The sequence below is a fragment of the Cryptotermes secundus genome, unplaced genomic scaffold, assembly GCF_002891405.2.
Source record: "Cryptotermes secundus unplaced genomic scaffold, Csec_1.0 scaffold537, whole genome shotgun sequence".
NCBI classification, from domain to species: domain Eukaryota; kingdom Metazoa; phylum Arthropoda; class Insecta; order Blattodea; family Kalotermitidae; genus Cryptotermes; species Cryptotermes secundus.
The window spans coordinates 1,899,126-1,915,269 of NW_019740661.1; the positions used below are offsets into that span (position 1 = coordinate 1,899,126).

General features: G+C 39.7%; 1 protein-coding gene across 2 annotated transcripts in view; it reads right to left on the reverse strand.

Annotated features, from left to right (window-relative positions):
• Window positions 1-11,784: 11,784 nt before the first annotated feature.
• The window catches only part of LOC111872505 (huntingtin-interacting protein 1), an 81,900-nt gene continuing 77,540 nt past the window's right edge, over window positions 11,785-16,144 (reverse strand). For both annotated transcript variants that reach the window (XM_023866493.2, XM_023866494.2), the window contains exons 18-21: window positions 15,013-15,113; window positions 14,654-14,883; window positions 13,882-14,054; window positions 11,785-13,014 (exon numbers count right to left, since the gene is read on the reverse strand). In XM_023866493.2, coding sequence (XP_023722261.1) covers window positions 12,991-13,014; window positions 13,882-14,054; window positions 14,654-14,883; window positions 15,013-15,113 — 528 coding nt within the window. In that variant the 3' untranslated portion in view covers window positions 11,785-12,990. The remainder of the gene's footprint in view (window positions 13,015-13,881; window positions 14,055-14,653; window positions 14,884-15,012; window positions 15,114-16,144) is intronic.

A 16,144-nucleotide genomic window follows, 5' to 3' on the forward strand; every position in this document is an offset into this window, starting at 1 on the left:
GTGGCCTGGTTCTGAGTTGTGATTGGTCCAAGCATGAGTTGACCCCTCGTGAAGGTCGACTTCTTGAGACATGTCACTGTGAGATCTTGGACTTGCGATTAGATATATTTTATTAGAGTATTAGACATTTCACATGTAATTTTATTTAATTATGTAGCGAAGAAAACTCTGAAGAGGACGTGAAGCATGAACTTACGATATTTTATGATGTAAAATTCGGAGTTAAAGGTGATGAAGAGGAAACTGGCCCCAATTCCAAGGGAAACAGACCCAACCGGTCTGAATTTAGTACCAGGTCCCTGTTTCCGCGTCCTCTTCAGAATATTAGGCTTAATTAATACAGCTATAAAAGATATATCTAATTCTCCCAAAACTCTTTGCTCCTAAGTCCAAGAGTCTGTACGAAGCCATACAAAGCGTATATACTTAACATCAGAACCTACATTATGGTATTGACTCTGTAGCCAGTGCTTTTCGTGCCCAGCCGTTTTAAACAACCCAGAATGTCTTCCAGCTCCCTGAGTAGAAAGAAACAGAAGCAGGGAAACGCTAAAGCTAAAGCTCTAGTACATAGCCCAGATTGATTGGCTAGACGTCTAGCACAAACGTATCTGTCTGCATATATCAGCAAAACGTTTACCTTTGTGGGAATAAGATAGGCAGAGCCCAAGTGTCTAATGTAGGCAACGCCTGCTATGGCTTGTCACTTTTGGGCTTCTCAGCATCGTAATCCTGAACTTATTATGTCTTGCGTTTAGGGTACATGCAGGCATGCTGCCAGGAAACCGGTTCTTCCAAATACAAGCACAGCTTTTCAAAAAGAAGCTAAAAACGCAAATAGTCTGCCTTCCTGTTTATTGCTGAGTCATATTTCTTCTCACTATAAGATTGATAAACAAATAAAGGACACGAAATAAACATCTTCCGCTACCCGAATATAAGTATTGGATATCTGATAAAACGCACATCTGTACACACAATCTCACACCTCTATTTTCATAGCGTTATAAAACATCTTTATGAGTCGTAGTAGATCAGTCGTATTAGCGAGGGATAGACAGCCGGGGTTCGAATCTCGGCTGGAACAAAATTTTGTTTCTTCTCCAGATTGTCCAGACCGGCTCTGGGGCTCTCTCAACCTTTTATCCAGTGGGTATAGGAGACGATTTCCCCGAGGATGAAGGAGCCGGGACGTGAAGCTGACCATCACCAAGAACAATAAAGCCATATCCCCACTCCCCCGCGTCTTCATGGCGTTCATGGCATAGTGCTCAATTAAGCACGGGGAGAACTTTACCTTTTAAATATCTTTTCCTACAGCCGCAGTCTTACCACACCACGGGGTTGTCGCTGCACGTTTCGTGAAGTACTCATAATTACACGTATGTTCAGAAACCCGACTGTGTATCCGAGAGGGAAAATCAACGTTCTTCCACAGTGTACATAATGAACAGATGCTCAATGGAAGTTTGCCTAAGAAATTAATCTGTGTTCGACTAGTAAAAATATTTCCGATTTTTTTTTCGGAGCCATTGCTAATACCGTGTTTACAAGGGCCCGCAACTACATCCTATCTTGAATCGGTTAAATTCAGTCCTATCCTCAAAGCCCATTTCTGTAAGGGTAATTTTATTATTACTCTGTCTATGCCTAGGTCTTCCAAGCGCGTTTCAATCTCTGTACTGAGGTATATACTCGTATATGGAAATAAACGATAAATGATACAAACTCCGTCCTAAGTGCAAACAATATACATTTATATGTCTTTGATCTTGTTCTTTCTACACTACATGTTTCGGCCTCTATCGGCCATCATCAGGTGTATACTCTTAACGTTGCTGCCACACTGAACCCAGTCTAAAACACGTAGTACACGTAGTACAGACAAGCAGCGGCATTCACACAAGAAGACTACATTAAATAACACCTGTACAGTGTGAAAACAAGAACTAGCCGCTCCAGCACTTAGACATAGGGCGAGTAACCCTAAGAATTTTAAATTTTAAATTTAAAATTTAGAGTAAATTTTAAAAGATTTTAAAAACATCATAACTAAAGATTTTTAGAGTGCTACTACAAGAATATCGGGTTTGACGTGTGCAACATAATCTACATACCAGACACATATCAACGATGTAGATGTTGATAATACGAAGAACGTGACATTGTGTTTTTAAATGTTAAGTTTTAGACTGGGTTCAGTGTGGCAGCAACGTTAAGAGTATACACCTGATGATGGCCGATAGAGGCCGAAACATGTAGTGTAGAAAGAACAAGATCAAAGACATATAAATGTATATTGTTTGCACTTAGGACGGAGTTTGTATCATTTATCGTGTAGAGTGCAACAGGATGCTTAAATATAATAATGGAAATAAACGTTAAAGAAACGTCTGTCTTCAAATCCAGTACCTACTGAAGGACCCCAAAATTGTTATAAACGTGGAGCAGAAGAACAATCTGTACTTCAGTGCGGCTGATGAAGCTCTGGCCAGTCATTATACTCGTCTGGAATCACAAAGATAAGGGTCAAGTGCGTGGAGCCTCCGACTCCAGACCGATTCTCAAATAAATGCAGTCCTGAAAATTATTGCAAACAGATTTTATGTCTACTTAGTCAGGGTAGAGCCTAATGGTGGGATCTTACGAATACGGCAATGGGTTCCGTAAAAGGTGGGGAATAGCTTAACTATTTGAATGACTATCAACTTCGCAAGGACTCTGATCCATGAGCATGTACATGTATTTATGTTTCATATATCCTCACTGTAAAAAGATATTCTTTTCTTAAACATCCTTAACCCGCTGATATCTGTAAAGAAACGCAGCGTCTCCTGTGAGGTGGGAACTGAATATTTAAATATTATTTACACGAGCGTCATGTTTCAAATGGTTAATTACGCATTAACTGGAACCGGACTGACTACAGATGAACCAGCTTTTGACAACTGCGTTATGGTATCGTAAACATATTACCGTGGAATCAGATTTTCAACCGTGCTCGAACTTTCTCGCCTATTGATGTCATGCATTACAAACGACCACACTTCCAGTGTTTTTTTCAGTTTACTTAGATGGAAACAACTTACGTCACGAAACAGCATTCTTCGCTGCGTGGCAACAAGTAGCTGCTGATGTTCGACGCAAAGCACACAAGTAAACAAAACTGATTCCATTTGGGTGTGGTTGCTACAAAACATGCGCATTTTATAACCCTGTCGCAACAGCTTCTGATCTCGGAGGACAAGAATTTCATTTCACAGACTTTTGTTTTGTTTTACAAAATTTCGATATGGTATCTCAAAAATTGCAAGGCCCTTTGGTAGTGTAGTCTTTATAAAACCTGAATTTGGCCCATGGGCACGGATAGGAATGGGTCAGGCCTGACATGTGCCCCCCCCCACCACCACCACGCCACCCCAGATTAAAAATTACCGAAAATGAAAACCTACAAAATATTAATAACAAAAATTACGATTATTTTTAAATGTGGCGGCACCTATATTTCAGTACAGAGACCCACAACTCTGGGGCGATCCATATAAAGACGAGTATTCTTAAATGGCTTAAACATGAGTTTGCAAGAAAATTTTCTGAATCCCCGAAAAACACCCTGGCGTTGTTCATGGTATGGAAGCTGAAATGGAGAACCGCAACAGTAGCTGTTGGTGGCATTTCAGTTATTTTTTACGTCTGATTAGCATCTAAATTCGTAGTCGAATTAAAGGCGAGTTGCTTAGTACACTACGTTGGAAAGAACTGGACAGAGTTCGTGGCCTATTATTCTGCAAGAATTGGGCCGCCACGGCAGATACCTTTCAGATACATGTTAGAGACTTCTCTGTAGAGCTAAACTTTGAGCATGACCAAAGTGTGAGACTGCACCCCAGGAGTTATACACAGTCAAAGAAGTGAACGGCAAAACAAGAAAGGGGAAAGATATTTCCATAAATGTGATTTTGCCTGTATATACACTGATATTATGATATACAGAGACGTACCAGAACGTCCCCACCAACATCTAGGGAATATATTCCTTGGAACAATTTGATATGACATATCAGTGCAGGGCTCAGGCTAAGCTGTATTTTGTAAAGTAAGTTCTTCATGTGGCCCCCAAAGAAAATATTCAGCAGGGTTATGATCCTGTCCAAGGTCTGCCGTGACCTACCCAACAATTTGGAAAACTCTCATTTAAACACTCGGTTCTATGCTGTGTGTAAGTTGGAATAACTCTGTCATGTTGAAATTACATTGTAGCTCCCATCATTAATGGAACATCTTCTAACAAGCCTGGCAGTTCACTCCCCCTCCCTCCAAATCATAAGCATTCAGCTTCAGAATACCTCCATCCTCGCCACCAAGACTCGCTATATGGATCGCATCATTAGGGAAGCCATTGAGATTGAACTCCATCCCGAAAATATGAACAGAGAGGGGGGGTTTTGTCTCAGCAAGTCATGGAAGCCTCTCATCTGTTCTCTTAACACCCTCCCCAGGATATGATGCCAGATCCAGAAGGCTACACAGGCCATGACCGACTAACATAACAACNTCTTCGCTTGCGGATTTCTTATATTTTTCCTTCTACCCTGAAGATGGAGGCGATACGTTCCTCCGAAACGTCGGTTAACACCACATATACACGGTGCCAAATCCCAGAAGACTGCTTTCTTCATAGTCACCGCTGTGAAAGCCTCAAATCTTACATAAATATTTTGTTAGATGATGATTGCAGATGAATGGTTCAGTTAACTTGTTACCAAGTAAAATGTACCATACATTCACTGAGGATCTCTTCTGGCAGCAACTCCTCTCTCTTCACATGTGGATGTACAGGTGCCTATATACACGCATTTCCCATATTATTTACACCATCCCATGTTAAGGAAACTTCATGAGTGAATAACATTTTGCTTCACATTTTGAGTGTTCTGTGAGGCAATGACAGACATCAATACCCATAGCAGGATCTCCAGGTTCAAGATGCTGAAGCCTGGCATCATGATGCTCATGCAGCTTCTCTAAGCACTTAATCATGGACTGCGCTGTGCCATCTAAAGAAATGTTTTCTTGTACATTCACAATTGACAGTACTTCTCTTTCAGATTGCATACAACCATTTGAAAGCTAACCAGTTTCATACTGCTTTCGGTGAACCTTAGCAAATACTTCCCTGCTTGGAGTCCACTGACTGAGAAGAGTCTTTGGCATTCTTCAACCCTTTAGAATCTACCTAGCAGCTGTCTAGTAGCAGAAGATGACCTACAGAAGACAGTGCAACCCACTCTCTTTACAACTCCATAACAATTAAACTTTTGATAGAAGTATATTTATTTTGACTCAAACTAACCCAAGGAACATTCCCCAGAAGTTTGGCAGAAACCTCTGCGTACATTTTGTATAAACTGCCGAAAACTTAAAATCCAGCTCTATGGTCCAAGAATCTCCTGGATGCTGCAGCTCTTACACACCTCTGAAATCTCCCATCAGGATCCACATATATTATATCTGGTTAGTATTTCCTTTTAGTATTCATGTCACAGGTTTGCTCCTCAGTTCTGGGACAAGGTGTATTATCTAAGGTTTCTTTGTGGTGCAGTCAAATTATGACACTTCCTTAAAAGAGAGGATATATCATATTCCTTCACATCCTTAGCTATTTACTAGCCATTATAATTATGTGTCACTGGTCATGAATAAACATTTCTTCAAATCACAGATGTTTTGTGGTGTCCACGGGAACCTGTGCAGTAAAAACATCCTGAGAAATGGCACACCACAGATAAGTTTCTCTGCCATGACAATGCTCCTACTGACTCTGCTTTCTATGCAGGGATCTTGAGCTAGAAACCATATGAATATTCCCGCACGATCTTCACAGCCCAGATAAAGCACTACAAGGCTTTCTTCTTACAAAACTCATGTCAGTACTAGTTATTTGGTTTGATAATGCCACTGTTATGAAAAGAAAAAGTTCAGACTATACTTGCAGAGTTAACTGTTATTCACTATCCGTGATGTAAGGAAAGGGAACAACAGAGAATATCAGCTAAGTGCAATAGTATAAAGAAAAATAAGTGTCCAGAAGCTACGTATTTCCTTCTAATAGTGATACTAATTCTTATCCAATGGGTACTGGGGCCTCTTTCCCAAGGGGTAAAGTGGCTGGGGCGTCATGCTGACCACTCACCTCCAACTAGTGCAGGGGTTAAGAAAATGTGGATCTATACATCCACTCCCCCATATGCCTTCATCGCACAGTGCTTAATTAGTTAATTAATAGTGACACTAATCAATGAATTATTGCTACCAAGTTTGTAAAATTAATATTATGATACATCATAAAAGTACATACAATTTTTGAATTCTTGTTATGTTTAAGATTACAAACATTACATGAATGTGAATTTCTGAAGCTACAACTCTCAAAAATAAATGTTGTTACCCCAACTATACAGTTAACAACATTTAAAGAAAATTAGGCTCCTACATCAATCCCAGAACATCCTGATGATACAGTCAGACTTTGTCTAAGTTTATCAAATCCACTGATGGTGGTAGTGGTCATGTTTGCAGTGGTGACCACAGTGCTAGCTGTGATGATCAACACTCTGGTGCTGGCAGTGGTGGTCATGATGTTGGTCATGGTTATGTGGAAACAATGTTTCTATTGAATTCATTGAAATGGATCTCCTGTAGACAGCTTTATTGTTCATTTTTTTAGATGGTGTTGGATTGATCCATTACAATTCCTGCTGTTGCCTCAATGGTTGAACTTTCGAGCCAACCACTATGCAGTCAGTTATGGATGCTTCCATTTCTTGGAACCATTTATTTTGTTAATGAACTGGAGATTTGAGTACTGATTCATTACATTCAGTAGCAACTGATGGATATGAAGTGTCTAGCCTCCTGTTCTGTTAACATTAAAATTATCACTTACCTGGAGAGGGAAAAAAAGATATGACTGTAGACTGATTTCAAGTTCCTGGCCCTCAACACATTAAAAGCAACACCAGCCCCATGACATGTCATTATTCTCTGCCACCAACAATTGGACCGTTGCCATAATGATGATGAGAAAGATGGTGTAGAATTCTTGTTGACATACGGTACCTCTTGTACCTTCAAGCTACCACAAACTCCAATAAGGAAATGGACTCTACCAGAATTCCAAAGTTGTTGGGTCTCAAACAAACTGTACCTCTGCTTCAGCCCCCTTTACTGTAATCATCATTTGCTGCTGTGTCTTCATTGTGCTCACTTCCACTGTCAGATGATGCCAAAGAATAGCCTTTCTGCCCCTTGGAAAGGCCTTTGTTCTCACTATTCAATTTTCCATCTCTGACAAGGAGCTGTGTGCGTCCTTTAAAAAGGGCCATTTCATACCATTTTTCCACTGGGTCCAGATTCCCCCACTTCAATCTCACACATCGTCTTCCATAAGTTCCTCTATATAACTCTGCACACTTCCTCTAGAATGACAGTATCCACGTACCAGAGCATGTGGTGTCACAACGCAGATCACCACAATCTGAACAATCGCAGTTGTGGAAGTCTCAAAACTTATATGACCTTCTTCATACCACCTCAAGGTTATAATCAGTTATTTCTGATATTTTCCTGACATCAAAATTCCAGAAGAATTTGCATCCACTGCTGTGCAGTATCTTTTTATCTGAATCGGAAATGAAGAAACCTTCAAGTCTATGACATTCCATTATGTGTCGGGTGCATTGTAGGAGGAAAGTTTACCTAATTATTTGTACCAACCACTGTATTGTTTGCAAAAGCACATTCAGTGTTTTTGGACAATAAAGGTAAAAATTTTGACTGCAACCCTGATTGGAGTGCAGACAGACAGACAGTCAGAGAGGGAGGATGGCTGGACAGATGATGTGCAAGCATACACAAAGAAAAGTAAAAAGGCAATACTATTTACAAGTATTGCCAAAACTACCACACAGTAGTAGTTTATGTTATTTTGTAGGTTATCGCCCGACTTTCAATGCATTTGCTCAATGATCTCTAAGCTTCTCCACTCCTCTAGAATGAAATGTTTGAAGTTGGACTTTCAGCAATTCTTCTACTGCTTCTCTCCATGGCTGATACTCATTTAAGATGCAATTTCACATGTGCCAGTTTCTTGTTTTCCTAGATATGCTAATTGATCTGCTACTTAGTCTTAACACATCCCACCTCATGACTCAAGGTACGCGGGTTCAAACCCGGCGGAGGTCGTGGAATTTTTAAGGGCGGAAAAATTCAGGGAACCAGTCCTCTGGGAGGGACTTTAAGCCGTGGGTCCCATGTCGTAGCTTTACGGCATGTAAAAGAACCTCATGTCCCAAGGGGACCACTGAGCCAAATTGATCGGACATTTCCCGCCCAACAGTAGTCTCTAACGCCTCTGATAGATGGGGAAGCATCAAGAGATACTGCTGAGCCAGTAGAGGCCAAACTCACTGGCTGAGTCGGGACTGATGACACGCACTAGTATCGGTAGGGTATAGAGACTGGTAGAATATCACAGAGGGGACGTACAATAGACCACTGGTCGCTATGCATGGGGAAACCCACCCCTCCAATAATAATAATAATACTAATAATAATAATAATAATAATAATAATAATAATAATAACAATAATAAATAGTTTTAACACAAGATTACAGTTAATGACCACCCAGAGTGCACATTATCAACACTCAAGTGGTCTGCTTTCCTCTTCAGCTTTCCACCTATTCATAAACATTCCTTTGACTCACAGTTATTGTCATGCTTAACTGTTGTTCTGTGAATTGAACCAAATTTCTCACCCTCCGATCAGAGTAATCAGATCACAGATCATTGTTCCATGTTCACTCTGTCACTGGAGAAGCCATGCTGTACAGGTCACACTATTACCAGTACTTAACAGAGAACAAAAATCATATGTGCAAAAGTAAAGGCTAAAGCCATTTATATCCACCAAATTATTACTCTACCAACATCAGTTTTGCAGTAAATTGAAATTATGAATATATCCTGACATTCCCCCACAACAAGTAATATATTCTGGGATATAATGGCATGTAGTCCACTGGAAGTCTACAGCGCTATATCCTAGAAGATGGTACATTTCATAACCACCGCTGTGAGAACCTCTATTCCTGCATCCCCTCATATTTGAATAATATGATGGAACTTGACCAATTAAAAAGGCTGCAAAAACCCACATTGATATAAAATACTGATTCAAGAGTTCTACAGCCCACAATCTTACTGAAAAGTTCAAATGGGACAATGGACGCTACTAGAGCAAGTCTGAAATTCTCTGAAATTCGAAGTGGCAACAAGATAATAATGACTTCCATGAAGATAGAATCCAATTAGCAGGAAACAGGAATACCATGGAAACTGTACATTGCATAATCATGAGTCATAATGCGAGATACACTGGGTCCCTCACAACATGGAGCAAAGGACCAATATTTAAGGTCCTTCCTTGCCAGCACCTCTATCACCTTGACACCTCATCCTACAAGAAACCTAAAAAGATAGGTAAATGATTTAAATTGGTTAAAACTGCTGATTTCTGTTACCACAATGTGAAATGTAATTATATGTGTGTATGTATATACATATATATACAGTGTGTTCCAGGTGTTTGGTGCCATACTTCAGGAGCGTACTGAGGGTTCCCTATAGAACTCTGAAATAGGAACCCATGTCTGCAAACGTAAAATAGCAGTGCTAGGGCAGCATTTAATATCATTTTGTTTAAACTTGGCGCCTCAATGTTGAAGAGCATGCACAGGCATATTACCCCCTCCAAACTCTTAACACTTCACGGACCAGTGATTTAAATATTTAAATCACCCTGGGGACCAGCATTTTTAAACATACTACCCTAACTTGTGTACTGTTCACTTTAAAAATTAATATAAAATCTCCTAATTAATTTTTTGAACTAAAATTTTTGGAGAACACTTACCAATGCTCCTAGATGTGCTTGAGGGTGTGATATTTCTGCAAACTTTCCCCTTTGTGAAGTGGCATTACACAGAACTTGCAAATGTAGACATACTCCTTTTTTTTGTGAACTGTGCAAACATGGCATTGCCTAGAAGTATTCTTCCCCTTGGACTGTTCACTCTTCACAATTTTCACGAGGGTATTTTACCGCATATCACTCAAGAGTCACGCTGGGGGGTCCACATGAGGCCTTCGTGGGGTGGGAGTTGATGGGGCCGGTCGTACTAAGTCTTTGTGTGACCTTGGTTCTGCCGCCACCGTCTGGACTGTAGCCCAGGCCTTTGCCACATTCATCAGAAATGCTTTGTATTTCAATTTTGAATCAGGGTTTAGATTTTTGTTGTCCCCGCAATGTTACTATGCGCAATGTTATTACCCGCATTATCGTCGGAGCTACTGTCACTTTTACTGTCTGTGGCCACAATTCTTTGTTGTCACTGTCGCTGTCTGAATGACAATTAATCCATTACTACGCATCTCACAAGGCAGGTCAGCTAGGTCATCGGAGGAGAATTTGTCCTTGATCCATTCTTCCCACTAGCTACTGGCTGATACACACAGCTTGAAGAAGGCAAAGCATTTTCCTTTATAGTCGGTTAAGTAAACAGTGAGGTCAAGTTACTGACTGCTAACTAAACATTCCAGAGTCTTATCACGCATCTGCAGGCAGTTGCATGCAATGTAGGTGGCGCCAGAGCAATGTATAGTGTGTTGCAACGTATCGTGTTCTAAAAACCTGTTAACACGCAAACGGTCCACCATGTTTAAAAGCAAAAACCTTTTAAAGGTGCGCGGTCCGCAAAGTGTTAAGACTCACCTGCTAGAGTAGATGTTGGAATTGGCACCCTCCATTTTCAATGCATGCATTACATCGACGAAAGAAACTTTGGCGCACCCTTTCAAATATTCCAGGTGTCTCACGGATCACGTCACATGCAACAAGTATTCTGGCCAACAGCTCAAATTCATTATCCACAGGCGTGTCATAGATCAGGCTTTTCACATGGCCCCAGACAAAATAGTCCAGAAGTGTCAAGTCTGGGGATCAGGGTGACCAAGGCACTGGGCTTCCTCTCCCTATCCAACGACTATGAAAAGCAGTATCCAGGCAAGTCGGAAGGATACATTTCAGGAACACATTGTAAAAGGGCCCACTGAGTTGCGGTGGTAGGAGGAAAGGCCCAATCAAGTGATTGCCAATGATGCCCGTCCAAACATGGCTGTTTCAACAGTTGAACCAGCCATTCCTTGTAAACTGCGCTTCATCTGTGAATAACACGTGATTCAGGAAGTTGGGCTGATGTAAACACTGGTTCAGTATCCACTGACAAAATTGAACTCGTGGTACGAAGTCAGCTGGACCTACATCGTGTACTTGCGTTGGATGATACGGATAAAGTTGTTGGTCGTGCAGGATCCTCCAAACACTTGATTTTGATGTTCCCACAATCTTGGCAATGGCATGAGTGCTGGTGGATGGCTGTTTCTCTATGCAATGCAGTTTAACACTGAGGCACCAAGTTTAAACAAAATGATTTTAAATGCCACCCTAGTGTTGCTATTTTATGTTTGCAGACATGGGTTCCTATTTCAAAGTTATTCTATAGGAAACACTCAGTACACTCTTGAATTATGGCACCAAACTCTGGGGACACCTGTATATGATTTGCCTCTACTCTGCTGAATACAAAATGTTCCCTAATATTAATACATCATCATAGTGACTCTTTCTGTAACTCAACAAAGAAGTTCCAAACAGAAGAAATGTTTTAAACATTTGTACTCTCAGCTGTTGCAATTATTACAGCATTCATACAGAAATGTTAAGTAATAACATAATTAACACAATATTATCGTTGCAATAAAGATATACATAAATGAACTATACACAACTTCGTCTCTGAAATTTGACTAGGAAAACCTAGTACACGAAATAATACATCACAAATAATTTCAATACATTCTACTAACATGATTATTAGTTTATATCACTTATGTGATAAATGTTACTTATAGCTGACACAAGTTACATTAATTTGTTATACAACTCAATGACAGACCAACATTACACTGGTGAATGTGAACACTCACTTTATATTACTGTAAAAATGGCATACAGAAACACTTTTAAACATCCTTCATTATTGAACAGCGCATTATTTTAGTCCACACTAAAATTCTCCTACAAATATAATATATATTTATATATATTACTATTTCACATTTTATGCTTGTGCTTGTACCGTATACACAGACAATGGCATCCTTTGGTTTCATCTCTTCCTTCCGACAAGATACCATAATGCAAAACAACTCAACTGTTCAGTCAGTTTCCCAAAACACTGAGAAATGCAATTCAGCCAATTTACTTTCAATCCCTGAGTAATTTCCATCATAAAAATAAAAACCAAACCATGAAAATAAACTTCAACAATAAAGACACATCTTCGCAAATGAAAATGATACCAAAGGACAATTTATTATTAACTCTGTTGAAATCTCTCATCTGTCACACTGATTACATTCTTCAAAATGGTATGCACATTAAAAAGAATGTCCAAACCTTAATGTTCACCAAGTTCTGTGGATGCAACTCAAGTCTTGTAATTCCACTGTTCTTGGCATGGCAAGATTTGAGTTACATTCATTTTTTGATTGTGAATAAGATTATGGTTATACTTTTACATTTCAGCTAAGTTCTGAAATATTAATAAATACTATCAAATATGAATATGTTAACTGATAACAATGAATAATGATAAAAGGATGTTATTTTACTCATAATAGGAAAATATATCAAATGCTACAATATTTACATATACATCATCCAAATCAGCAGGGTTTCAGTCCATAAAATTGTCAATTATTTTATATTAAATACAACATTTTACTATGCATGGACTCACGAACAGCTCAGATGTCATTCAAGTGTAGTCAGCATGAATGACACAGTTACACAGTTTCAACCTCATCATTGGGTGACATCCTGAAGTGACTGGAACGAAAGCATATTTTTGTAATGTATACTTCAATTTCATGGCATCACTCAATTTAATATGCTGAAATTAATCGGGGTGGCATTACAGTCTTGAATTTATGGAGGTGATGATGTCACAAAATATTTCAAAGTTAGATTCCAGATGCTTGCAGAAAATTCTAACACTAATGTAAAAAAGCAAAATTTGTGGCAATCTGATAAGGTACTTTTTCAGTCTGCTTAGTACTATTAATTCTGGAATGAGAATGTACTTTTTCTGCTATGACCCATGTCACACAATTCCTGTTCCCTTCATACCACAGGCTTCTCAATTTCAAGTTATTTTTGATGCTACATCAATCTTCATTTGCCTGTGTTTGTTAAAGTGTCAGGTACATCATACTCAGTCTGCCTCAATTTTCCCCACAAGCTTTATTCCATTCTCTCCCAACTAAATTACACAGCACTTTGTATTTCAGTTTACAGTCTGGTGTCATACAATGAAATCACAGAACAAATATGATTTATAAGGATTTAATTTAGAGTGACAAAAAATACTGGAACCATCAATTTCTCAATGATGTACATACGGAAAACATTTGCATAAAACCAGGGTTTTTTCTTCCAGCATATTTGTCATAAAGAGTGATTCCCAAATAGCTGCCACTGTTTTCCCCATAATTTTTGTGCCAATTATGCTCGCAGTTTTACTTCCAAAGTAGACAACACAGGCCCTGTTAAGCCTTTGCTGCCAACCTCACTATTCCTTGTTTACTGCCTTGCCTGTTATATGCCACTGACATCAGTAAGAGCACCTAGAGTAAAGATTAAAGATATTGTTTGTCCATTTGGGATTATTTCTATAGTAAACTGCTAGATAGTTACCTCCTTGTCCCAACCTTCAACCTCACCAGCCAACTGGTAATGATGGCGACGGAGGGCAGCAAGTCGTAGGCGTTCCTGATCCAATGATGCCTCGAGTTCTAAGACTCGCACCTGGGATTCCATCTCTAATCGCTTAGCCTGATGCAGTGACAGGCCACTCATGTCTAGGTCCTCTGTTCAAAAAATTGAAAAAAACACTGATCAATAAAAATACACTAACCACGGACATTTTTTGAACTGTGGGTCAACTCCTTGTCAATCCTTTCATTGTTGGCAAAGAAAAATATATCAGCCCACTGTGGGACAATTGTTATTCACTGGAGACATCCATGAGATATTTTACTTTTTCTCACACAAACACATGTAACTTCAACAGAAGGAGTATGGCCTGCAATGATAACATTGTTATAACAAGCAGAATCACTGGCACTATCAATGCTAATATTACATGAATGGAAAAATTTCACAATGACAGCTTTCTTCCAACTCCATCATAATGAATAACTCTTTTATTTAAAATTGTCATTTTACATATTCATCACGTCTACATACTATTTTAGGACTTCCAGCACTATCACCTAGATGATATTTAAAAGCAGAAACCAGAGCCAGGTCAGTTGTCTCAAAATCTGAGATGTAAAAATTGGTAGTGAAGAGTTTACTGAAGAATTACTTGCAGATAATGGTTCAATTCTGTATTAGACTAATGGTATTCAGCTGCCTTGCTTATGTAAGTGTGTAAGTAGGATTCTGGAATAAGCTAAATATTTACCATTCTCCTCTATCATCTGCCCACATGACTTGGCAGTAGCCACCACTCCACCTGTGGCCTGAGTAACACCCTTTGACGCTTGAGAAAGGGCTGACATATTCTTGCTGTTACGATCAGCCTTAACACGGCTTGCCACAACAAGCTGGGCCGTGCTTGCTGCAATCTCCTGTGATGCCACTACAAGCTGCTCAAATTTACCTTGCCCACTCACTACTTTGTCTGCTGCTGTTCTGAAAAGTATATACAATCATAAGAGAGACCAGAAACAAATAATAAATTTTCCAAAATATGATATAGTGGATACGGTTCTGGCCTTCATATTTTTACATTATCATGCTAAAAGAATTGTCAATACATACAAAAGGAACTTCGCTCCCATTCCAACAGCTTTCGCTGCAGATATTAAACCTTCTGTCCACTGATGATTCCGTTTGTAAAACTCCTTAGCAGACGCCGTACCCTACAGACAAGTGACAAGTGTTATTGCAGTTCAGGATAACAAGAAAAGAAGTATTATCTCTACTGAGCATAGTACTTCTTGAGAAGCCATTAATTACTCAGTATATCAAGAAATTCTCCTCCACTTATGGAATGCAGAGGTTCTTTATCATGTTCACAAAAGCCAGGTGCTGGAACCTTTCTTGAAACAGAAGAACCCAGTCCACACTATCCAACTATATTTCTTTCAGATCCACTCATATACTGTATCATGTAGACCTGCTGCTAGGCAATGGCTGCAGAATAAGCAAATATACAACAGCCACTGCTAAGTAATGGCTCTACAAACAAGCACATTTTCATGGCAACAATGGGACACAACAATAATGGGAACCCAAAAAGACATAATGCAACAATGGCACAGCAATACAGAAATCTGTGCAGTCAATGCCGAAATGTTATAAGCAGGACAGTAGGTCACAGAGATATGAACTCAGCTGAGTTGAGTTGAGGTGAGTAATTGTATTAGTCACAGAACTACTGAGGTTCAGTCATTGTGAGCTGTTGCTGCGAGAAGCTGGTAGCTGAGGCAAGGGATATTTCAGGAACACAGAGGAAGTGGAATGTCTGCCATAAGAGGCCACTGCCAAGCAATTGCTAGTGGAGCCATGACTGTGGGCACTAGAGTGTGTGTGTGCGGGGGGGGCACACTGAGAGAGAGAGAGACAGTGAAGTGTAAAGCGTAGTCATGCACTGCAACAAAGAGTGCAATCAAAAGGATCATGAATCCCAAACCCATCTACAGTCACATTCATACATGTGACAACCCTATGTTCACACCTAAGTTTCCCAAGAGCCCCCTTCTTACGTTCCATGTTCACTATGCATTTCCTGTCTGCAGCAAGTCAGCAATGTCTCATCCATCTCATCCTTCTTATAAGAAAATAAATGATTATATATGAAAACAACCACGTTTTACTGTCCCCTTGTATCAGTGCACCAATGTGACAGGTCACCAATCATTCATTCCCCAACTGTGGTGCAAGGTTGTTG